The following is a 26,476-nucleotide window of genomic DNA, read 5'->3' on the forward strand; positions in this document are numbered from 1 at the left end:
TGCCTACTACCACAGATCATTTATTTATATACTAAGTTAAAAAATGCAAGTATTTTATTACAAAAAGTTTATCAAACAGCTGTATACATACAGTTCATATTGTTAAAAGCCAACATATCAATTGATACTTTATGTACATTTGATTAATGTCATACAATCGTAGAAAAGCATCACTCAGCAGAAACTGATTTGGCATTTGGAAAGTAGTTACCACCCTGCTCTAGAAGAGACAATTAATTTACATGTTACGATAAAAATTCTCATTTGCTGTGATCACTTAAAGCAAATGGATGCTTTCTTTCTCCAAGAAGAATCATTGAAAGTGGAGATTAAAGTGCACATAACCAACGCATTAATAATTCTTCAACAATCCCATCTATCATTCTAGATGCTTGAAGAACATCACAGTAACATGAAGGATTTAGGACTTTTCTCTGTGGCTTAAAGAATAAGACTTTAAATGAAATTCATCTTCCTAAGCTGCATGAAATACTTCTGGTGTACAATAAGATGAAATGGGGTACAGAAATCTGGAAAATAGTGTTTGGTGAAAAATTCAGTGTAAATTCTCCCAGATATATGATTTCTGGGGAAATATTTTCCTTTTGAAAAAAAAAAATTCATTGTATTTATTTTCCTTTTGAAAAAAAAAATTCATTGTATTTCATACAACTGTGGACCAAACATGCAGACCATGCAAGAGCATTTACATAACCATCCTCACAGTTGTTCTTTGTGGGCTACACATAACACAGGTTGGAGCAACACTGTCTACATTACGCATAAATTTTCCTGGCAATCGAGAAAAGAAACCACACCAATGATTCGTTACTATAGAATAGGGTCCGACACTAGAAAAGTGCTCTTCAAAAAACACAGCTCAAAATATTAGCCTTGTCTCATTACAAGCAATATAGTAAACCTTACAAAATATAACACAGTCAGTACTAGCAGAACTGTTGAGGACAATAATTGTAATCAATCGGTCCACTTTGGATAAAAGAATGCTTGTGCATGTTACAATCTATTCAAAAGCAACAGCTGAGCAGGCTAAATTTACATCCACAAAAGAAGCAAGACACAGTCACTGAAAACAGAGTGAGTTGCTGGTAATTATAGTTATCATTTTTTGCACACTGACTGGTCACTAATGGAAAAAAAACAGATTTTTTTTTTTTTTCATTTTACAAATATGAGAAGTTCTGAAGAGTTATACTTGAAGAGAATACTTCGTACCTTAGGCACCTTAGGACCCAATTTAGAGGCAAATTATCTGTCAACATGATTTACCCTCCCCTCAGGTTTCTGAAGGCTGTTCATATGAAGTTTACATACAGCACAACCAATACACATTAGATACTGCTGTAAATGTATATGGAATACAAAACACTATTAAATACAACTTTCACCCCATGGCACATCAAGCATGGCAATACCACTTGTTTCATATCCAGTTAGCAGTTAGGTCAGTTGTGGTTATGCTTTATTGAATATTTTCCTTTCTGTAGTTGAGAAATATACAGCTTGGACTTGCTTCCATCCGGTCTTTTAAACCAAACTTCATCATGGTTAATTGTTGTAATTATGGCACTACAGAAGATGAGGGAAGGAAGGTCAGGGGAAGAAAATCAAGAAGAATTTAGAAATCTTATAAGCTAAAAATAACCTCAAAACTGCAGCTGTATTTCTACACAGTAAATGAAATTATCCATTAGTTGTAAATGCTAGACTCAAAAGATACTGGCTCCACTTAAAGGATAGTTTCAACAGAATTTTTTGACAATTGCATGTCTCTTTAGTGAAGTTAGTTAATGTTTCAGCCATCCATCTATTTTATTTTCTTTTGAGAAAACCCTTAATGTATACAAATATTTTAAAAGAACGATAGTCACACAGAGAAAACACATGAAACTACTCATGGTAAAAAAAACATACCTGAAATTACATTGAATATCAAGTATTTGGAAAAAAGGTAAACAGCCTGAAGCCATGATTTAAAGCACAAAATGTATTTAACTGTTAATCATTATACCAAGACCATAAGAAATAAAGTCAAAGCTGATTTAGTGAACCACTGTTATGCAAGCCCTGCTTTTATGCTCCTTGTGGTAACCTTTAATACAAATAGCAACAAAACTTCCTCCCCTAGGAGAAAAATAAATTCAAATAGATTGATGGGGGAAAAAGAAGCACAAACACGGAGATTAAAACAGTTAATAGAATAAAGATCTTTTGCATACTGAGTGTGACAAAACTCCCACTAGGAAACCCTTCAACCTTAGAAGTTGCCTTTTAAGCATCAGCTTTTGGCTTTTGTCAGACACTGGACACTAAGATCTTTATTTGGCCCAGTACAACTGCTATGTTCTGCTAAATTAATTCAGAATTTCTAAAATTTCAGACAGGATATATAGTTTACTGAAATATCTTCTTGTTTCAGCCTTGAACAAACACCAAAATCACTAAAATTTGTTCCCCTTCACCATACACAGGGAAGAAAAAAAAAAGCTAGTTTTACAGGAAACTATTGCTATATGAAATTAAAGTCAATTTTCCTAGGTAGAAGTGCATATTTAATCGACACTGGGCTTAGACTGATTTGCCCCATTCAGTGAAAGGTAAGATATACATTTGATTTTAAATACGTTCATACTTCTAGAATTTACAAATGTTACCTATACAGAGAAAATACATTTATACATCTTAAACATTCAGTCAAATTTGCACTGTAATATTTAGTCTGTTCCCAGGTAGAACCTTTGTTAAGAGAAGGAAATACTGTAAAGAAGTTCCAACTCTTCTTTCAGAGCACTGATCAACTGAAAACAAAGCTTATCAACTGAAAACAAAGCTTATCTTCAACAATATAAAGTGTTTTTCCATAATTAATTATTTTTGGGTGGGCCAACAGATCAAATTCTCAACACAAGATTCCCATATACTTAAAAAAAAAAAAAAAAATTACTCAAAGGCTACTCAGAAACTAGTATGAGCTTAAATTTTTTGTGAGATCCTAACCTGACAAACCTTCAGCGAATTCCAGCCTTTACTACCACCTCTCACACATCCAGCACTCAACCTTCTTTGGTATTGCCTGTCTTCCAAGGTGAACTACAAAATGTTAATGAGGTGGCAGTATTTCCATATAGGCCTTATTCTTTGATGCCATCACCCTAGTTATTGCATAACATTAATGTACAGAGCTGCATAAACTAAATAATCTTTACCTTGTAGGACATTCATCTTTCTTATCAATGCATATTGTCTGTCCTCGTCCGTACCACTCTCCATCATAGTAGAGTCTTCCTTCTTCAGATCTAGCACTATGTAGATGCTTTTCTAATTTGACAGGTGCTAAAATGATTAATAAAAGTAATTTAATATTGATTTCACAGAAATCAGTTGGATGTTTAAATACACTTTCATCAAATGAAAATGAATTTCTATATTCTGTAACACAGAATACACATTTTTTTCCAAATGTAGCCTGTTTCTTAATGATTGCATGAAAATTGGAAGCAAAATACCTTTTTATTTCCAGTCAGGTAAATTAAAAGTTATATTTTTGTTTTCAAATAGAGGCTATCACCTGCTTGCCTTCTATCCCTTCTGCTCCTTATTCACCATCTCCAAATATTCAGTTTTACCTAGCACTAACATGCTTCTCACCTCAGTGCCACATATGAGTTCCTTGCTCATGGCTCTACTGTTTTGGGGTTGTAGTTTGCAGTAAAGGTGAGAATCCTTTAGAACACACCCATAAGGTCCAGATGCTTTCAGTTTTCTGCCTCATTTTGTGCAAACACTGGCATAGCTTGCTAATATTAGGTGGTGTAAACCACTTTTAGAAGTTTCAGGTTTTTTGTTGATAATTTCTAGAATTTCTGTTCACAGAAACAACAGGAATCAAGCTAATGGTATCAGCATCTGAGAGAGGGGAACAGCAAAAGCCACACCTTCCAGCTACCTCACCCCATCCTCCATCAGTATACCAGGGCTAAAATAAATATGATCTACCTAGATGCAGCTTGCACCATTGCACACAGCAAGTTCTGTCCTGTGAAACCAGACAATGTTTACTTACGTTCTGGCTTTACTCTGTGAGGCCCCAGTGTAGCCATTGCCTTAAAACACAAAAGAAAATGAAGTTAGTAAGCAAGTATAGCCTTTTTTTTTTTGAACTGTGAAGTTACGTGCAGTGTAGCTCAGGATACTTGCTTTAACATGCAAAAACCACAATGAGAAGAAATCTAAAAAAAAGTGTGTTCAATAGTGACTTAGTAACTACATAAAAAAGCATTTTGAGGGTGAAAAAACCACCTTCTTTAGTAAGTTTTGATTTCAAATAACTCTGAAGGTTAATTTATACATTATAAGCTCCGAAATTTCCCTTCACACAAACTCCAGATGGCATGTAGTACTAGAGAAGGCTTAAAAAAAGGAAGCACTCAAGAGTTTTTTTGGCATTCATTTGGTTGGTTGTTTTCTGGTTTTTTTAATTTCCAGAAAAATCATGTAAAACTACAGGAAAGAACTCAGGGGAAAGATATGTTGAGCCTTTTCCTCTCATGTGATAGAAAAAGCCAGAGAAGTTCACACAGAAAGGTCACATTTTCCTTCTTGTTTAGGAAATCTGTACAAGAAAACAGGATGGAAAAAAAACAGGAGACATTTCCCACCAAGTTTTTGAATCCACCCAAGTAGTTTGCTATTCCATAAGTTGGGAAGCACAGGGGTACTAGGGGAAACTTTCTGACTGCAAGTGCAAGGCAAGGATAGAATTTCATTACATCAAGTTCCATAAGTGCATTATGCACTTAAAAACTGGATTTACTTTTTCAAATACATCAATTTATCAAAAAAATTTCTCTTCCTGTAAACCATGATTCTCTTGTAATCTGGGAAAAGCACAGCTTCTCACTTTACATAAAAAAAGTATAAGGAAAGCATAGAAATCTTCATAGAATAAAAAAAATGTACTATGTGAAAACATACCATATGATATACATTTTAAAATATCTTCATTTAAAGCAAAATCCTATCAGACTATCCTATCGTAGTTTCTACCCAATTGTGTTAGACTATAAGAAAGCAGATCCACTCAATACAGGCTTTAGGTTCACTTTTTCATCGAAAATTACAGACTCCCCATTTTAGAGATAACCTCTTACACCACTTTATTGGATTCCTCTGAATGACTTGGGTAGAATCAGAAAAAGTAACAGTAACATAGCTTGAACTGAAAGGATTAGCTGACTACTGAAAAAATAAAAATCTATTTTGTGTTTTGATTGTGTAAGATACACAATTTCATATTTTCAAGTAGCAAAAGGACTAAATGCAAACCCAAACTAAACTAAACCCACAGCCACTGGCATTCATCCTTTCATCTTACCTTCCTTATTGTTGTCCAGTCTTCAAGTATATCAAGGTCTTGTAACATATAAACTATATAGGGGCGTGGAAAAGTTAGGGAAAACTCTTTTAAACAGAAATAATAAAATTACTCTCACGTTTGTAGAAACATATTAACATCTCTGTTCTTCCAATCTTTCACACAAAAAGAATACCTACATGAATTAAAAGCTCACACAAACACATCCATCTTTGAATTATGCAACCTAGAAGTAAACTTTAAAAATTATTAAAAGAGTTAAGTAATAGAATGTAGACATTCCGACTACTGGAGTTCAATATGAGGATTAGATAAACAACTAAGATACAACCATTCTATCCCTGGCAGTTGCAAAAACTCATTTTATTTGCAATAATTCAGGTTACAAATAAAATTCCCTGCAATTTCAATGTGCCACTGCAAATCAGCACCTACACTAGTGTCAGGTTTAATAAAATAATTATTTTTACAGCATTCTGCATCCTGTATCTTTGAGAGAAAAGTACAGTCAGCATCATATGTAAGAATATCAAATATCCAAAAAACAGGAAGTAGAAAGGCAAAAGCCCCTTCCTTAACCTCTAAGCTGCAAAGCAAAAAATTTGTATTAGAACAATACATGAACTTCAACACAAGATTCTGTATAGCAGAACTCTTCCTTTACAACAGTCTTCACTTTTTACTTTGTTTCTCCCCAGCTCATCTCTGAAAAACAAGTTTAGAAAAAAGGTGCTATGGATGTTTAAAAAATAAATTTCCTAAAATGGAATATGCAAGCTTAAAATTCCATTTGCTTTAGACAGGTCTGTACAAACTGACAAGTTCACAACTGCTTAAAAACTATAAGCAAAATGAGCAAGTTAATTTACTTAATCATTGAAAGAATTTTCAGCTTTATGAACTGCCTGAAACTGCTGGGATTTTAGACCTAATACTATGTTAGTATTTTTGGTTTGGAATATACGCTAAAATGGCAAAGTAGCTCATAATTCACAGAATCCAATGCTATTTATATGGACATCCTGAAGACAATAATGATTGAAAGCCAAAGAAAATAAACTTTCACACAACCTGGAACTGAAATTGCTAAAGGAATTAAGAAACTAATGAAGTCACTTGTAACTGTTGATTAATACCATTTGGCTTTTTAGCACTAGTTAAAAAATCTCCCAACTAAACTAAATTTGTGACCCAATCTAATGGAAGAATGGGATTTGGGATGTGCTCCAGTAAATCAATCATGCTGAAGGAGGGTGTCCCAATGATGACACATTTTTCAGAAACTTCTTCCTTCCCACCTTCTCCTAACATTACAAAACCTTGTGAAAGGAGCAGGATTTTTTGCAGTACTTAACAGTGAAAAAATGGCCTTTATACTGTACAATGTCAATACCTAGGAGCTGGTCTATTTTAGATAGTCTCCAGGATTCTGGACATGAGTCAACTGTGTGTGCTTGCAGCCCAGACAGCCAACCCAATCCTGGGTTCCATCAAAAGCGGAGTGGCCAGCAGCTCAAAAGAGAGGATTTTCCCCTTCTACTCCACTCTTGTGAGACCCCACCTGGAGTTCCGAATGCAGCTCTGGAGTCCTCAGCACAAGAAAGATGTGGACTCGTTGCAGCAGGTTCAGAGGAGGCCATGAAGATGACTAGGCGGCTGGAGCACCTCTCTTGTGAGGATAGGCAGAGAGTTGGGACTGTTCAACCTGGAGAAGAGAATGCTCTAGGGAGATCTCATTACAACCTTCCCAGTACCTAGAAGGGCCTTATAAAAATGAGGGAGAGGAACTTTTACATTGGCAGATAGTGATAGGACATGGGGAACAGTTTTAAACTAAATGAGTAGAGATTTAGGTTTTATGTTAGGAAGGATGTCTTCTGCTGCAAAAAGGGTTAAACATGTAAATGTTTCTGATTCATAGCATGTTCCAGTATGAGAAGTAAAGCTATAGAGGAGAAGTTATTCAAGTCAGGTTATATTTTGTAATGCCTAACTTGCTTCTGCTTTCGCCGTGTAGCTCTATTTTTTTAAGATTTAGAAAAATCAACTTTTAGAAACATTCTCTACATAAAAGTAGTAGTTAGATAAGAAAATCTTAATTTCAATTTTCATAATGGAATGTGTCAATATGGTTTTTCTAATCTAAGTAGCATCTGCCATGCAAAAATCAGTTTTGATAACACATTATCACTTCAACTTGTTACTAATGACATGTAATAAAACTAGCTATAAAACTGCAAACACTAGAAAGAAAAATGATTCCAGTAAAAGGATATCTGATACAACAACAGGTTTCTTCTTATCTGGACTAAATGGATCCTTCCTTTTCTTCCTGGACTGGAGCTCATCATTCCATAATTCTGAAAAGATATAAAAAGGACATGCTATGAATCAGAAACATTTACATGTTTAACTCTTTTTACAGCAGAAAACATTGTTCAAAAATTAAAAATAACACATTTTCTGGTGAGATGCTGTTTCTGAACAGCATGAAGCTGTTAAATGATTGTGCAGGCATAAATTAATAGTCTCAAAATACACAAGGGATGTTGACAATTACTGAACCAAAATTTGATTTAAATTCAATCCCCTGCCCAAACTCTACAGCTGGATAGCATTCTGGATAACCTGAAACTCACCAGACATACTACGTGTACAGTCAATTAATCAGTAGCCACCAGAATATTAATTAAAAAAAAAAAAAACAAACAAACAAACAAAACCCCCAAACTCTGAATTTCCATCCACCTGAGGTAATGTCAATGCTATGTCTGTCTTCTTCAAGTCTTCTAATCTTCTCTTCTAGTTCACTTTGTACAGTATCATACAAGAGAAGCTTCTCACTCTAAAAAATGCAAGATTACACATTTTTACATTAGTAAGTTCTATCATCTAAATATATATGACAATTATAATCATCAGTGTTAGGAGGCAGCATCAGAAGGTAAATGTAGCTTCAGGGGAAAATTTTTCAGAGACCATAAAGCATATGGCATCTCCCTCTATCCACTTTCTTAGTGTAAGATCCTATCTCATTAAAGACAGTGCACTCACTTAGCATAACTGAAAATAGTCATATATTTATCAAATATCAGTACCAAGAATAATTAAGTATATAAAAGCATGCAGCTAGCTCTCCAGAAAAACTGTTTACATTATGACACAGTATTTTCCTTCTGGATAGCAATGATTTATTCACAGTGAGTAACAGTAAAGTAGTCATCTCTATGCCACCGTTCATTACAAAATCATTCATTACAAATCACAAAAGCTTTCTTGGAAAGCTTTTTATTAAGTTGCCTCCTATACTAACAAGTCTGCAGTCTTTATAGATAATTTATAGAGAATTATCATCTATGCCCACAGTATCTATAATTGTTGATTTTCATAGATCTGAAAATTACCTTCCACAGCAGAATTTTGAACACGCCATAACCTAGATAGCTATAAAAACAAAATTGTCTACCTTAAAGCTGTGAGAAACATTTCTAAAGCACTGCTTTAGAAAAGTTAGCTAGTTGGCCTTTTAAAAAGGCCATTTCTGATCCAATTAGATTAACCTATTGCCTGCCATGTTAGTGTATCATTAGCACTTTGTATTTAAAAAGACAAACAAACCCACACTCTGATATGAACTTTCTACAGCATTTTGTGTGATCTACACCCTCTTCACGTCAAAGTGTTTCAGAATGAGAAAATCAACTCTGTGGTAACTTCTCTCATTACAGTCCACCACACAGGAACTGATATACTAAAATGACACAGTATATCTATATAGATCAGTTACTCATTTAAAGGCAGCATCAAAAAACCACTAAATTCTCTAAAACAGTAACTTCAAATTAAGCTGAGTTCCAAGCCTCCAGGAAATAAGGCCGTAAGACTTTACTGCTCTTTCATAAGCTTGCACAGTTCCAAAAGTGAATATGAGTAGGAAATACAGCTGATTGTTAGATTTTAACATTCGTTTTCACCACGCAGTGCCTTTAACAGCTCTGGAAAACAGAGAGCTTGGACTTACTGAAAAAACAGCGTAAGCAGCACAGGTCACTGCACCTAGCTATTAGCTACCACGTCTCTCTCAGAAGCTGCAGTTCCCTACAGCCAAATGAGCAGATGTCTGCATCTCAACTGCTCCTGCCCACAGCACAGCACACCAACAGAAATTTACCTTTATTTATGTTCAAGCTAGTATGCTGGAGCAAAGCAAAACACATGAGCAATAGACAAAACCAAAGAACCCTGCTCTACTAAATGACTGCCATACTTATCATTCTCTTCAAGTTAAAAGTATTCAAAAACTGTAAAGACCTCTTTTCATATTTTTTTTCAACATTTCCTAGGGGAATTTAAATATATACCCAAAGTGTCAAATGAGTCTTACCTGTTCTGAGACGATTTTAAAAATCCATTTTAAAATGAAATAGTGCTTTTGTTTACACATGTGCTCTGCTTCAAGTACTTGATGACAAACAAGTTGTGAAAAGCTATTACAGGCATCAGAGGCATTCTTGCTGAATGGTTACATTCTAGTGGAACATATATTCTATAAGGAGCATTGCTGACTTAAAGAGCTTTTCCCCCCAAGAGACCCTTATTGGATGGTGAATATTTGAATTCTTAAGGTTTCATAATAGACATAATAGGAAAACAAGGGACAAGGACCACCTTAAAGAGGAACAATACATAGCCAAAAAAAATCATTCAATCACAGATTAAAGTCTTACAGGATTCTGTTCAACCTCAGGAGTATTCACAGGAGCAAAGACAGTCAGTAATGAGTAGTCCTTCATTATACCCAGTTCTTTCCCAAGGCATTAAGAAAAATGGGAAGCTTTTTAAAACTACACATGCACATTCTTGCTTTATTGGTATCACAGGAACCACAGACTTCAGGAATACCATGAACCACTCAGAAGAAAACACCTTTAAGCAACTCTAAGGGGGACTGAGGAGTACTATGATGAAAACCTCAGGATCTAAGCAGCTATGTACAGCATTGGACATACATGTTCTTGGGTGCTTATACTACAGTATCCAGTATTTAGATGCTTAAAATGGAATGTTTATGTTCAAGGAGAGTAATATATTTTTCTTGTAACTGCTTTTGGAATGATAGTTCTATCAGTAGCTGTCCAAGGCATCTTAAAAAGACTTTTTTTGGTTTTGTTATTAAAATGTAAGGTGTTTTTTTGCTAGAATTATGTCAGATATTTTAGTTACTTTCTTAGTCATTTTTTTATATAAAAAATCATGTGGGAATCTATTAATAAGAACCTGATAATGAAAAATAAGAAAACTTAGCTATATATATGCAAAGCCAAACTTATATAAAGTTCTTCAACATTTTCATTAACGACTAGGACACAGGACTCAAAGGAATACTAAGTAATTTTGCCAGTGAAAGTAAATTGGGAGGAGCTGTTGGCTCCCTCCAAGGCAGGGAGGCCCTGCAGAGAGACCTCGACAAATTAGAGGACTGGGCAATCCCCAACCATATGAAGTTTAACAAGGGCAAGTGCTAGATTCTGCACCTGGGTTGGGGCAACCCTGGATGTTCATACAGACTGGGCAATGAGCTGCTGGAAAGCAGTGTCAGGAAAGTGACCTGGGGGTGCTGGATGATGGGAAGTTGAATATGAGTCAGCAGTGCCCTGGCAGCCAGAAGGGCCAACTCTGTCCTGGGGGCATCAGGCAAAGCATTGCCAGTCTAGTCGAAGGAGGGGATCGTCCCACTCTGCTCTGCACTGGGGCAGCCTCACCTTGAATATTGTGTGCAGTTTTGGGTGCCACAATATAAGAAAGATATTAAGCTCTTAGAGAGCTTCCAAAGGAGAGCAACAAAGACGGTGAAGGGCCTTGAGGGGAAGCCAAGGAGGAGCGGTTGAGGCCACTTGGTCTCTTCAGCCTGGAGGAGACTGAGGGGAGACCCCACTGCAGCCTACAACTTCCTCATGAGAGAAAGAGGAGGGGCAGGCACTGATCTCTTCTCTGTGGTGACCAGTGACAGGACCTGAGGGAACAGCCTGAAGTTGTGTCAGGGGAGGATATTAAAAGAGATTCAGATTCAGATATTAAAAGAGATTCTTCACCCAGAGGGTGGTTGGGCAGTGCAACACACTTCCCAGAGAAGTGGTCACAGGACCAAGCCTGACAGAGTTCAAGAAGCGTTTGGACAATGCTCTCAGGCACATGGTATAGTTTCTGGGGTGTCCTCAGCAGAGTCAGGAGGGCCCTCTTCCAACTGAGCATATTCTGTGATTCTAATTTTTAGATGCTTTGAATAACCACTTACCCGGAGATAAATATCACATTGCAATTGCATTCAAATAGCAAATAACTGCAATAATAAAAACATACACTGAACCTCAAAAGCATGACAGACAGTGAAGTTAGATGAGGTTAGCTATCAATGTGAAATAGTTGGCACAACCTCACAGTGCTGTCGAGAGGCTTGAATTTCACATTCGTACTTGTTCTTCACAGATTCCAGACAAAGCTCTCTATAGATACCTGTAATCACACAAATTATAGCAATGTTACTTTCTTTAGGAACTATCCAATTTCAGAATTCCCTTTTAAGACTGCCTGCAAATCCCAAAAAATGCACATAGTGGAAAATACAGATATATTAGGCATTTACAGTGTCTGGCTTCTTTAAAGAGTAAAAATAAGAACAAGTAAATCCTTAATTCTGAAGCTGTGAGAAAAAAATAAATGTCAGTCAACAAATTATACCAGTGGTCATGCTAACTTTACAAAATAGGTCTATTTCATATTTCTGATCAAGTTATGCTGAATACCATCAGTTTTCGAAATCAAAGACTAAATGGCCTCTTCTATTTTCTAATTAGAGATTAAAATAATGTTTTAGGGTTTTAAGATAACTAGAAAACTGACTGAAAGAAAAGGGTTTTCCAAATTAATATTTCTAAATTAATTAAATAAATTAATATAAATTAATCAAATAAATTAATAAGCTAAATAAAACAATAAATTAAACAAACTATTTATATTATTATATTAATTTATAATGCATGATCTTAATAAATTAAATTAATTAACAAGACTGTTTTATTCTTAGAAATAGTCACTTTGTGATACATTGCATACTGCTTCTAAGTATTAGGAGCATTTCTTATACATTTCTGAAAATGTGTCCACTAAACAGACAGCTGAAAAAAAATCTGAGGTATCTGAAATGTAGTATCTGGTAAACATAGACAGAACCCGATGTAATATGTTCAATGCATTCAACACAAAATACTTATATGGTTTCAGATTAGAAACTCAGTGAGTTAAGTCTGTATATACACTGGTGGTGTCTCACAACAGAACAAACCAACTTCCCTTAGAATTCAACTGACTATAAATGAACACAGCACAAGAGGAACAATACTACTACCAGCAATTCCTCTGAAAAATAAACCTCCAAGTACTATGCCAATCATCTTTCTGCTGTGAAGTCATTTTTGATCTAGAATTCAAAATGTTCTTTTCTTACGTTGCTATGTTAGGCTGGATTTTTTTTATATTTATGGTCTACTGGCATATCTAGGTCACTGCTTATTTGCCTGAAAATTAACAACACAATTATGAACAGTTCTACTGTATTTCTGACTTGCTGAAATAGTCAATATCCACATTTTGTTCGAATAGTGCCTTAAAAAGCAGCAAAACACAAGTTTCTTTTCTACCACAGATGTGATTATATTCAAAGTTTAGCTAAACAGAGTTTAGTTTGGGGATTTTTCACGTTTTTCTCCCCTCTCTAAGGTAACAGTCAAGGCTCTCACATAGTAAGAGCAAATAAGCCTGTTTTGCAGTTTCTTGCTTTCTCCAGAATAATTTTATCAAATTATTTAGTTGGGGAGAAAAAGGGAAAAAAACCTGTTTTCTATTCTCAACCTCAAGGAAACTGCAGTTTTTATGCCGTGCTTTTTTTATGCTGGATCTTCAGTGCTGCTGAAGACCAATCAGGAGAACATGTAAAATGCATATCCATACCCACCTACATGAAAGCACAGATGGACAATCACATTTAAAATTGAAAATTGAAAGCCAGGATTAAGGTTGCTTTTACATCAAACCTTCTGCAAGTTCACCCACAATCCTTCTGCAAAGCCCAAGTGGGCTACTTAGGACTAGTCATGTAAATTTGGGTTAAGAACTTAAAACCCAGAAATTCTGGGTCAGCAGCTGAGGAAAAACATTACAGAAAAGAGCTGGAGGGAGAGAAATGCAATAGATCAGAAGATTTCAAATTCCCAAAGTTAAAAGTACCAATAAGACATACTGAGTAGCACTGAAACAGCATTAGTATTACGAAAAGAAGGCTTACTATTTTTCAGCTTGGCTGCACCATGTTTGTGCTAAATTTCTTAGAAAAGACAGTAGTATAGCTTCTCTGGCTAGAGAGATTATGACTGTCTGCCTTTTGGCTCTCTGACAGCCTGTATTAAGTAACCCTTAGACAATGGAGTTAGTCCTAAAGGAGTCAAGCTGTAACATGAGACAAATTTACAGTAGGGAAGTACAGGACTTTTGTCTTTCTACAATACCACTATTCCATATTATTATATACGGATGCATACTGGAAGAATATCAGAGTTCTTGCCACCTTCTTCTATGAGCATAAAAGCCTATCTAAACACTTGTTTTCATAATTAAAATTCAGTTTAGATCAAAGCTGCCAAGGATAAGGTTTTTCTTCTTCCCTAGATGGAACAGGAAGATGGGAGCAGAGAAGAGACACAGATTAGAAGAGCAGGAAAAAACGATACTCTAAGATGATCTGGCAAGCACTTCACGAGACAGAACCTATGTGTCTCTTCAGTAGTGACCACTGTGTACACCTGATCCCAAATCTTCTGATTAATAAAAATTATTAGTTTTCAACTCACTAATTGTGTATTTCCTACCCAAAGACAGGTAGCTAGTAAACGAAACATTAAAAAGTCATATTTTTAGTTTGATTTATCAGGCAACTTATGCAAAGAGGTAAGCAACCTATTCATTTTTACTTCAAAAATACTTTACATTTAAAATCATCCACAGTATTTCTAACTTTAAAACACATTTCTTTAACAATTCTAAAGAAAAGAGAAGATTGGCCTTAAATTGCAGAGCAAGTTTATACTTTGAAACAGCAATACTCATTTTACAGGCTTACCTGCCACCTTAGTTCGGATTTGCATATTTTCTTGTAAAGCTGCCAATGGTTCTAAATATTCAGGTGCTTTTCCAGCTATGACCTCTTGTAGTTTTGCATCCACTTGGCTTAATCTTTCTTTGTAAAGTCTTTAAAAATACAAATTAAAATATGTATTTTATTTTAAAGTATGTATTCATATGTATTTTATTAAAAAAAACCACAAGGTGGAAGACATTTTTAATATAGCTATTCTTTTGTCATTTCTTTGTTAATGCTATGGAACACTGAAGCAAAGTGAAGATTTTTTAGCATGTGAATTTTTCAAGACACTTTCATTTTGAAATCTTTATTCATGTCTATTAAACCTTTCTGGAAAGCGAGTGTAAACAATCAGAAGTGTATGTATCTCCATCTCTAAGGAAGAAGAAAAAAAAATTGTATGTTTTTTTATATGACTGAGATGGAGTAGGATGTGAATCAACATGGAAGAGGACTCGAAAAGTTATCCTCTACAATACATTAGAACAAATTGGCTTATGTCATGAGAGAGAAAGATAAACACTTTGTGGATAGAAATAACCATTCACTTTTGGGTTCACACATCTGCTCCCATGCTACCATAAAACAAGGAAAAGGAGATGCAGGTTTCAAGTAACCCTCATTTCATCTCCTGTGAAAATTCACATATTGCATCCTATCACAAATATCACAGGATGATTTCTAACTGACATCTTCCATTCCTGCCAAAAGGAAGTGCATTTAAAGCATTTTTTTTCTACCTGAAATTCAGTCCTCCTATAAAAGCTTATATTTACTGGCAGACAATGAAGTAACCTACATGCACTTTTTTTAGAATTTAATGTAATATCAATTACAAACATTCCAATCTCAATACAGCTCCACCTACTGTAACTGATAAATATACTGTTCAATGTTAGACTCATCAATATAACTGATTTCTTATCTCATTTTTTTACCTTGCACCCCACAATCAAAAGCTGTAAAATTAAAGTAAACACGTACAAACTCTCTAAGTGTTAAGAACGCATCAGATATTATCTGTTTACATAGATATAAAAGATGTCCTTGGGTCAGGGATGCTGCTTTTTTACTTATTAAAGTGCACAAGTTAAGTAATTAGAAAAAATAAAGTTTATGTATACTAATACATCAAGATCTCCTTGAGAAATAACTGCCTGTTATCTGCCACCAGCTTGCTCATCATCTTTCTTTGACTATTGCTAAGTTAGATACACATGCTTGAACTATGGAGTTATTATCAGCGATCACTCCCCTCCCTCTTACCTGCAACCTGTAAGTGTATGATACATGCAATCTGTCCTGCAGTCAACTGACACAGCCTGCAGCTGATCAAACCCCAGTTTGCTGGGCTCAATCCCTGATGAGCATGCTATGCACGTGGTGGTTAACGGAGAGCTACAGCAGAACGATTTAGCTAGAACACAAGCCTGGATGCCGAGCGCATGGATCAGTCACTAACATTTGACTACATAGCACTAAGTACCAGCTACGTAACAGCAAGCACTTACAGACTGGGTGCACTTGGTACCATGCAGAAGTTGATGGACTAAAACCATTTATCCAGTACTTTTAAACAGTGATTTGTCTAAAATGGATAAATGCTACCAACCACTGCAAATTCTACTTATAGCATCCAAATTCAGTTTCCCTGGAAAGGATGAGGAGGCAGACCCAATCAGTACATCATCTCTGCTGTTGGTTGTGACTAAAAATCCCAGTGTGTATGCATCTTTTTTGTCTTTCCCAACTTCATCATCTCCCTATTCACAGCCACTTCTCCCTACAATCCTTTTTCCATCATTCTAGTGGTCCTTTTTTATTATTCCCACCATCACTGTTCTTCCAGCCCATATAAATACCTCTCAACTAGTCAATGTGTCTATGCAATGCCATCTTCCATATACCACTCTTCATACACCTAAACCCCCCAAATACTTGTTTCCTTCCTCTGAAGACCACTCTCTTTCATATTCACTCCTTAAAGGTCTGTTTCCACAAATTGTTTTCAGTCATCCAAGCTGTCAAACAGATTGAAGAGAAGGGCTGAATGCAAACGCTAACAGTTTTCCAAATGCCAAACCAGTCAGTACTGATTGGCTTCAGTACTCATCAGTTGGCTCCATTTCCCAGCTTTCTTCATGCTCAGTCGAAAGAACAGCAGGACAAACAATCTTCTCTAGACACTGCAGCAAGGAATTTCTTGTTAGGCAATTCTTTCCAGACCCTATTATTTCCAGACCTCACAGTGTCCTGTTACACAAAGCAAGTTGTATGTCTCAGTTCTGTAGTAAAAAGAAGTATCTCACAACATAAACATGCATCTAAAGCATGAAAACTGACTAGATTTTCAGTTAAAGCATATGCCCAGGAATAGACCAGGTCTTTTTAAAGTTTCACTTGCCAGGTACCTTAAATTAGTTTCCAAAATACCACCAATTTAAACTGGAACAGATGCATTTAGCTTGCCTGGGCACATGTAAAAACAAATTTAACTTTACATACATTGCTGGAGCTTGTCCAAAGAAGGACAATGAAGATGGTAAAGAATCTGGAGCACAAGTCCTGTGAGCAGCAGCTGAGGGAGCTGTGGTTGTTTAGCCTGGAGAAAAGGTGGCTGTGGGGAGACGCTATCGCTTTCTACAGCTACCTGAAAGGAGATTGTAGTGAGGTGGGAGTCAGTCTGTTCTCCCAGGTAACAAGAGACAGGACTAGAGGAAATAGTCCCAAGCTGCACCAGGGGAGGCTTAGACTGGATATCAGAAAAAACTTCTTCACTGAAAGGGTGTTCAAGCACTGGAACAGGCTGCCCAGGGAAGTGGTAGAACACCTCTGAAAGTGTTCAGAAAAATGTGTAGATATAGTGCTTAGAGACATGGTTTCATGGTGGACCTGGCACTGTTAGGTCAGTGGTTTTGAATAACTGGCTATTAATTTCATCTCTTCTACTTAGCAGTTTTTTACTGTTTATGCAGTTATTATTGCAAACTACAGAGAGGCAATAGTATTTTCATTTTATTTAGTACAGGTATCTGGTTTGCAGTAACCACAAGAAACTTTCATTGGTACCAACTATAAAAAAACTGCACTATCCTGTAAAAAAAATCATAACCCAAACCTGATTTCTTAGCAAAAACAGTACTTAAGTCTGTCCCACATACACAAAAGGATGAGAAAGCCACTGAGTAAATAAATAAAATCACAATTTTCCCTAAAATCACAATTCCTTGGTTCTACTAAGGAGTTTGATGCAATAGACCCACACTAGCCCTTCACATCAAAAACACTTCAAAACTATCACTACGGCAAAAAAGAAAATATAAATACATAAAATTATTCTAAAGCAACTGCCTGCAAACAATTTCAGAACTCCTAATCCTTATTCTCCTCCAAAAGTAGCATTCACAAATATGAAAGAAACACCAGCTGCACACAATATTTTCACGGAATGGATTGCCAAATGAGGCGCTTAAAACATTAAAATACTTACTGATCTTTAAGGTCTGTAAATTGCTTTTCGAGATTGGACATTTCATCTAAACACTCCATTCTTCTTCTTTCACAGTCCTCATCATCCATTTCTAAGAATAAAAAGAGTAACTCTGAACAACGTAATACATAGCCAAATAAACTGGATATTTTATTTCTAGTGAATGTGAAGGAAGCCTGAATTATAGTCATGAGGAGTATATCCCCTTATATTATTATTCTTGTAGAGCAGAATATGAGAAATCACTTTTCATATAAGCTATAAAGTAAGAAACTTGAACCTAATTCTAGAATAAACCCCATAAAAAGTAAATTTTTTTTTCTCATAACAGGAAACAACAGCACTGTAAGACCTCAAGAGGTTAAATTCCATGACTGATAATACAGAGTGTACATAAGAATGCATGAAACAGAAAAACTAAACGTTGTATATCATACCAGACAAAAGACACCATTAAGCATGAGAAATTATCAGCCACCACTGAAAATTCAAGTGTGTCCTGAGTTGGTATAAACAAAAGCCATCCTTGCAATGCAAGTAACATTACATTTGTCATATAAAATCCAAGGTTTGTTTTATTAAAATTCTTAAAAAAAGAAATAACACATGGTTTTGAAACAGGTTTCATGCTGTGCAATTCGAAGAGATCTTTGAAGTTGAAATATAATTATAAAAATATCTGTAGTTCATTGTAATAACCATTTGAAATGACTGCATTTCTAAAAAAACATTTCTTATCCTGAAAAGTCTATAACTTTGCAGAAACTTGACTTTATATGCTTTTATGCAGCAGGAGTAATTAACATTAAACTCTCTCCACAGTTTTTGTTTTAATTTATATTCCAGATTCTTTTTTTTTAATTTAGCTTGGGAAGATAAAGTATAACAAATACCAATTTTTTTGCCAAAAATTTTGCCACTTTGTTGAGAAATCTGATCTTACTGAACATCACCTGTTATCTCCACTGTCATTTCTTTGACTAGAAAGCTGAAAAACTAAGCTACAAAATTCTTGACTGTTTCTTACCCTTCCCAGAAGAAAAAAAAAAAAAAAGTTTTGTTAAGTCACAATAAAAAGTCAGATATGTGAAACTGCTTTATAGCAGCAGTATCTGCAGGAATTCGCTCTCAACAGTTACAGTACAACTGACCCATTATCAAGCTGTAGGAAGCTTAAAGGGATGGCCATGCAGTCAGGAACTGGGGCTAAAGTGGTACAAACAGGCCAGGTGTTTGAGAGAAGGCACTGTCCTAAGGAGGTCATACCTGTGTAAGCAGTTACTCTGGAAAAAAATATCCTACCTCATGACAGAAAGGCAAAGTGGGATCCTGAACCCAGCAGCCTGGACTCATTCCTCTGGACCACAAACAACTCTGAGCTTTTTGTTTCTTCCTAACATTTTTCCAATAAATATATTTAACTTCTTTATGCTGTCTCCTACACCAACTATAGAACGCTGGTATGCAAGTCTTCATTCTCATTGTTTTGCAAAAGATTATGGCAATTTGTAAAGGTGATGAGATGAAAGGAGTAGCTTCGGGGCCACTGCTACTTGGCAGGATCTTATTAACTCAGATGTCTACTCAGACCTCTCAATGTATGATGATTTCTGCACTTAACTTGTTTCTGAAATCATCACAAGCTTTTAGGACTAAAAACTACACTAGCTCTCTCTTTCTGGATATGAAAACCAGCAGTCAGCAGAGCATACCAATCTGTATTACAATGGCACCTATGACTCCAAGTTAAAGACCAAGTGCAGTCTGTCATACTACAGTTAGTACAATCAAAAAAGTGCGTATAAAGTTTTAAAACAAAATATAACCTGAAGTATTTGAAAGCAGAGCAAGAAAATTTAAAGATAGAACTTAAATACATTGAATGGGGAGGGTGGGGGAAGAGCGTATCAGGCTGTTAAGAGATACTATTTTATATAAAATATTGTTCTCAAAAATAAGGCAGAACCAGAATCCCAGAAAAAGGCTGGAAATTACATTAAAGAACAAAGTTTTATTTGGCTGTCCAAATTTCTCAAAGAGTTGTCTAAAGCATTTATGTGCTATAAAAATAAAGCTTCTTTAAAATTTGAAGGCACCTCGCTGTGAAATCAAACAGCAGCAAGCACTGGGATACCAAACCATTACACCACTTTATTCTCAAACATGTGTTTCAGATGTGTACTGCTATGCCTTTTGTTCTAGGTATGTTTTAGTAAGGAATTCACTCAGAAGTTTTTCTTAAATTAACATGGATTTTATTGTTTGTATATGTTTAAGGACTACAAAGCAAATAAAACTATTAGAACTGTAACCCTGGCTGAAGATCAGGGTTACATCCACTGCTGGAGAGGAAGGGGACTGCATTTTACATTTTAAACTTGTGTTGCAAGGAAACTGTTATACACTGGCATCTGAGGGCACAGCTGACTCTCTTGCAGATATTGAAATAACACATAACTCTCCGGTCTCCCCTCAGCTACAAATACTCTCGAAAGTCTCTGACTTTCTGTCTAGAAGTCTACATTCTACCTATTGTTCATACTGAATGTCAGTTCACATGCTAATTCACATTCACTCCTAAATTGTTTCATCTTTATTCTGCCTCCAATAAGATTCATAAAATGATGAAGATTTTTAGAGTCCTGAAATATCTTTAATGAATATAATTTACGAAATTTCTTCCCAAAGACCTTAAACAACATACTGACTAGGGAATATGCAATGCTGAAAAAGTAAAAGGTTTTAGGATCAAATCTCACAGCTTTCCAGTTGAAAATTTACATTACTGGAGGAGTAATTGCTCATTTCATATTAAAACACTCGCTGACAGGCCCATCCTGTCTCAACACCTCAGACTTCCCACACAGTTTCATACTGCACTAATTATTTAGGGTACTTTTAAACACTTTCAAAATCACAGTCACTTTTTTCCTACTATGTTCAAGCAGTCCAGCACAGTAACTAGGGCAGCCTGGTTTAAAGATAAAAACCCCCACATAGCACTTCAAATGTAACAGTACCTAAAATAGCTTTTTTTTTAATAAGTCTTGGCCTACATAAAGTGCTTAAAAAATGGCCAAATTCTCCTCTGGGATAGTAACCATAACTTGTGGCTTTTTTTATTCATCTCTAATATGCTATTCTAAATCCTGGTCAATAAAAATCTTTAGTAAATACATAATGTCAAAAGAAACAGGATAGGAAGAGTGCCAGTTCTCAAGGACAGTTCATGCTTCTTTTAACAGCACCTTCTGTATTCTCAGGCATCCACTGGAGGAAAAACAAAAGACTGAATGCAAGTAGAGTAAAAGACAAATTTAACAACAACAACAAAAAATAATTACTAATTTCAATTAAGACTTATTTCTTGTGGTGTTAATTATCTTATGTCCGTAGGAGCAATATGCTGCCATGGAGTATGTTCACATTTGTTAAGACACTGAGACAAGCATGTAATTTCCTGTAATCATCACATTTAAAGTGCTCCCTTAAAAGCATTTCTCTGTGGAATGCAATAGAAATTATCTGGAGAGCTTCTTGTATTGTTTTAAAGAAACACTCACAGACTACATTCACTAAAACACAATTACTTATTCCTAATCCCAGAAGAAAGCAAGATAAAGACAAAACAACAGAAATATTTGCCTTCAATAAAAATCAGCCAAAGTGTCTTAGAGGACATGTAAACGTCAACATTTTCATTAAAAATACCAAATAACAGAACTACAAACAGGAAACATCAGGTAAATTTTGAAAAAGAGCTAACATCAAAGCTGGAACCAACAGAGACAATTTTCTCTTCACTACAGTCACGAAGCTGGAAAAGAAAAAGCTAGGTTTACATGTGTTATACCAAACTCTTCCACAGAAAATTACATTTTCTCAGACATAAAGATTATCTAGAATAAGAAATAAAGAAAGGGCATTCCCAGATGGCATCTAGCTACAATACAAACTGGAAGGCTAAGATGGGTTTTAAATAATGGGTTTTGTTGCAGTGCTGCTCCTGGACCTCTTCAAGGAGATCTTAACAACTCTGTGCCTCACCCACCTACTGCCCAATATGCTTGTATATTCCTTCTTTATCCTCTCTCTGCCTTCTCCTGAAATATGTAACAAACTTTGTATATCAGAACTTCTTGAAAAGCTATCTCCATGAATTTCTTATCCAGAACACAGTATTCCCTTTTGAGTTCATGTACAATTCTGATAATAATGGAACTGAAGTATGCATTCATAAGTCACATCTGAAAGGAAAGGAGAGGGTTGCTGTGCAAACAGCACAGCATCAGGTATGCTTTTCCAACAGACCACCTCTAGTTGCTCGCCCTGGTACCCTCATTCAAGTTCACTTTTATTCCAGCACAACCACCAGCGCACACAGATGCTGCCTAGTTTAGGTTTCACCAAAACAAGAGCATTTTTCTGGCTCTGTTTTTCGACGGAGTCATTTTGAGACAACAGGGGTAAGGAAAAACCGATCAGCCTTCCCCAGAAGCAGATCTGTAACTGTGTCAGGGGAGGTTTAGGTTGCATATTAGGAAAAGGTTCTTCACCCACAGGGCACCTGGGCACTGGAACAGGCTTCCAGGGGAAGTAAGTGGTCACAGCACCAACCCTGAGAGAGTCCAAGAAGCATCTGGACAATGCTATCAGGCACACGGTGTGATTCTTAGGGCTGTCATGTGCAGGGTCAGGAGGTAGACTCAATGATCCTTCTGAGTCCCTTCCAACTCAGGATATTCTAAGGTTTTAATTTGGAGATTGGGGGCCTCAGCACTATCTACTCAGAACTACTCTTTTCTTATCTGACCAAATCAGTAGCTAATACAGACAGAAATAAAATTACTACATTATACGAATTTTGCTGACCCTTTCAAGCCCATATCTGGATATGGTTCACAGTTCACTGAGTGAAGACATCTCCTGTGTAGCATTGCGTTAGACGAGATGCAAGATCTTCCTCAGATTAGAGAACAGCCCAGAACTAAAAATCACCTGCTCCTTGTCTAAACACATGCAAATCATTAGTCCCAAATTCACAAAACACATAGGCATCCAGTTAACTGATTTAAGCTGGACATATTTACATATTTTCACAGAATTGCCAGTTATGCCTTCTGCTGCTATTGAGCTGCAGTCTATTTAGCCACTGGTTTACATAGTCCCCAGTGCCTCCCATTTACATATCAGACTCTTCATGGAGATGTTTTCACTAGCTACCTTTTCAATTAGTTATTTTTCTGACACCTTAGCATACACCTTAGCGTACAAAGGCCAAACAAGAAAGGGGACAGGAAGGCACAGAGTACCAGGAAGGGTGAGTAAGGATGAGAGGCAGGACAGTACCAGCCAGCATTTTGATCCAGGTGGACAGCACAGACCAGCAATCTAATTTGTAAAATGGGGTTCTAGCAGCAATACTTGCCAGCTCAAAGACATAGGGGGGTGGGAAGAAGAAGGGGAAAAAGGAACAAAAATAATAGGAAGCTCTGTATAAACCATGGGCACATTATCTGGATCTGTGGATTAACCAAGGCCTCTACTGGGGGATCAACTCTGGTGCAGAGTGAGAATTAACTCAGATCAAGGTCTAAGGGAATGACTATACTCTCCCCCAGTACTGCAGCCACACTTTCCCAGCACTGTAAGAGTCTTCATTCTACTTCTGCAGAGTGAGCTTGGCTGTGTCTGTACCTCATCTGTGGGGCTTCAGCACCTTGCTAGCCCATGTACAGGCAGATGAGGACAAGCTCCACGAGTCCACACAGCACCACCATAGCAGGGCTTTCCCTAAACTGCATCAGTCAGTATGAATCTCCCAGATCATTCAACACTAAAAATGAAGAAATAACTGTATACTGAAGACTTTAGCACACAAATAAATCAATCACAAGACTAACAGATGTAAAAATATAATTTCACATTTGCCTAATTTGTCTAGTTCATGGTATCCCACTTCTTCCAGCACTCAGGCCACAAGTCGATATGCTAGTATAGGCATGGGACAGGATCCCAGCAGGCCACTCTAAATCACTTAAGCTGCCAGAAAACACATGTCAGGACCAGGACTGGCCCTGGCCCGCATCCATGTCAGGACTTCTCACAGTTCACTAGCTCTGGCCATCTTCCCTTCCATCTGCAGTCTTGTATTTCATCACTAGTCCAATAAGGCACCATAAACTTTTACTGGGAATCACCTGGAAAGATGTCTTGAGATCAAAGACAGAAAGAAGCAATTACAAGAAAAGTTTGAACAGATAATAACCTTTCTATAACACATTGTAAATTGAGCATAGAAAAAGTAATTTTTTAAAGCTAGATTTCACCTAACGTAATTCCAAATCTACAGTCCAGAAAAAAGCTATGGAAAAAGGACCTTCAACAGAGCAGAGACTGAAATGACTAGCAAAGGAGGCCAATGATATTGTCAAGGCTTCCAAGAGCCCCTCAAAGACAGGTATTCACGTAATTGCACTTGACGAAATACAGAGGTATATACACATAACACACATGTGCATGCATGCATGCACACGTATGTATACGTGTATATGTATGTATGTACGCCAAGCCCTTAAGTGCAGACTCCAACGAGGACCCCGCTCAGCGGGCACGTTCTCAAGCCCAGCAGGGCACAGCCCACAGCACTTCCACGGTGCGGGGCAGCGCGCCCCGGCCCAAGGCCAGGTGCCAGCTGGCTCCGGAGCCGGTGGCTCGGGCCGAAGGGGGACTCCGTGCCTCTGCGCCCCAGCCGGCGCGGCGGCCCGAGGAGGAGCTACGGGGCCGAAGCCAGGGCTGGGTTGGGCTGAGCCGGGCCGGAGGGGCGGGGTCACGGCGGGGGTGGACACCGGCAGCCACCGGAGCCGGGAAAAAGACCGATGTGTCCCCGGGGCAGAGCCGGGCGCTGGGGGAACCGCCGCGGCACCCCTTCAGCGGCCGCGGTACCTGAGCTATCCCCCTCCTCGGAGACGGACGAGCTCTCGGTTTCCTCCTCCTCCGAGCTGCTGCCCTCGTTCTCTCCGTAGTCCACCTCCATCTCATCGTGATTATTCTCCTTCTTCTCCCTGGAATGGACCGGCATCGTCCCCGCCGCCGCTGCGGATCCCGAGCCCGCCCTTCCCGCCGCCGCTCCGCCGCCGCCACCGGCCGCTCCGCCCCGCCCGGCACCGGCGCGCCCGCCCATTGGTCGAGCCCCGACGGCGTTTGACGTCAGCGCGCGCGCGGCGCTCTGGGCATTGTGGTCCTTCTGGAGAGGCGAGGGACGGAGCGGCTGAGGGACGGCCGGGAGCGCGGGAGGGACAGAGCGCTCCGCGCTGTGGGTGCCGTGAGGGACCAGGCGGGCAGCGAGGGACTCCCGCACCCCGTTCCCGTCCCGCGGCGCTCACGGGATTTCACGTCACTGAGAAAGGCTCCATCGCGGCCGGGCAAATTTCGGAGCGCTCTGCACCTGCCCGCGCCTCCCGCAGGCGGCCGGGCGGGGTCCTGCGGGGACGGGGGTTCGAGCGTGGCGCTTCCCTGCCGGGGCAGCGGAGGGAAGACGTGGGGCCTCACATCTCCCCGCACCACCTGCCTGGCACCCGCGCTCCTGCCCAGGAGCGCTGCATCCTGGCAAGGTGTTCTTTGTGGCTCACCACCTCCCTATCACCTTTCCCCTCGCACCCCAGAGGAGAGAGGTACCTCCCTTACCCATTATTAGGGGCAAATTCTCTGAGTGTGGTGAGGCACGGAAACAAAGGCCAGGTTGGATAGGGCTTTGAGCAACCTGAACTAGTGGAAGGTGTCTCTGCCCATGGCAGGGAGTTGGAACTAGAGGATCTTTAAGGTGCTTTCCAACCCAAACCATTCTGTGATTCTATGAAAAGTGGCCTCCTCACGAGAGCTTGTTTCTTCCCCGGTGTCATGTTGTGTCATGCTTTAAATTAAATCAGACTTAACTTGGTCCCCTAAAGCTGACACCTGTCCACGGAGAGTGGACGTGAGAAGGGACTAAACAGATATGCTGCAATTTGTGCGGGGCTGGGATAGGATTTTTTGGCTTTCTGTTCATTTGCTAATTGCTTTTAATTGTGCTACATAAGATCTACTGAATACAAGTGATGCTTACTGGAACAACCTGTCCGAACTGTCCTCTTGCTCCGAGGGACTGATTAGCTTCACCTTGGGACATATGCATGTACAAGTTTGGCAGAGATCCTCAAGAGTCCTGAAATACAGAGCTGGTTGTGCCCTGCAGGTTGGTGTGAGTGGTATTTTTGGGGCTAAAGTGATCTCGCTTGTACTGCACAGGCTCACTTGAAGTCTGGGCCAGCTGAAGGAGAAGTAGAGATGCACTGTGTGTCTCAGAGATGTGATGTGCTGCTCCAGTGAAATTAAGGTTGTATGTGGCTGGCAGTAGCAG

General features: G+C 38.2%; 1 protein-coding gene across 1 annotated transcript; it reads right to left on the reverse strand.

The window, feature by feature from the left end:
• On the reverse strand, positions 1-25,234 carry BRMS1L (BRMS1 like transcriptional repressor). Its single transcript, XM_050335781.1, has 10 exons — positions 25,024-25,234; positions 18,079-18,169; positions 14,568-14,695; positions 11,829-11,908; positions 8,144-8,240; positions 7,672-7,755; positions 5,396-5,460; positions 4,085-4,124; positions 3,228-3,354; positions 1-1,590 (listed from the first exon to the last, which is right to left on the reverse strand). Exons 1-10 carry the CDS (start codon positions 25,157-25,159, stop codon positions 1,467-1,469), a joined length of 972 nt encoding a protein of 323 aa, XP_050191738.1. The 5' UTR covers positions 25,160-25,234; the 3' UTR covers positions 1-1,466.
• Positions 25,235-26,476: the final 1,242 nt, after the last annotated feature.

This window comes from Myiozetetes cayanensis, unplaced genomic scaffold (assembly GCF_022539395.1).
Source record: "Myiozetetes cayanensis isolate MyiCay16 unplaced genomic scaffold, myiCay2020 scf6-25, whole genome shotgun sequence".
NCBI lineage: Eukaryota > Metazoa > Chordata > Aves > Passeriformes > Tyrannidae > Myiozetetes > Myiozetetes cayanensis.

What these genes read in the sequence shown, in the direction of transcription:
- BRMS1L (XM_050335781.1), bottom strand. Translation starts at nt 25,159, where the DNA reads ATGCCGGTCCATTCCAGGGAGAAGAAGGAGAATAATCACGATGAGATG. An exon ending in TAGCATTGACATTACCTCAG is followed by an intron (nt 7,756 to 8,143) that starts GTGGATGGAAAT and finishes ATATCTTTTCAG; the next exon opens with AATTATGGAATGATGAGCTC. An exon ending in GAAACCTGTTGTTGTATCAG is followed by an intron (nt 5,461 to 7,671) that starts ATATCCTTTTAC and finishes TAACTTTTCCAC; the next exon opens with GCCCCTATATAGTTTATATG.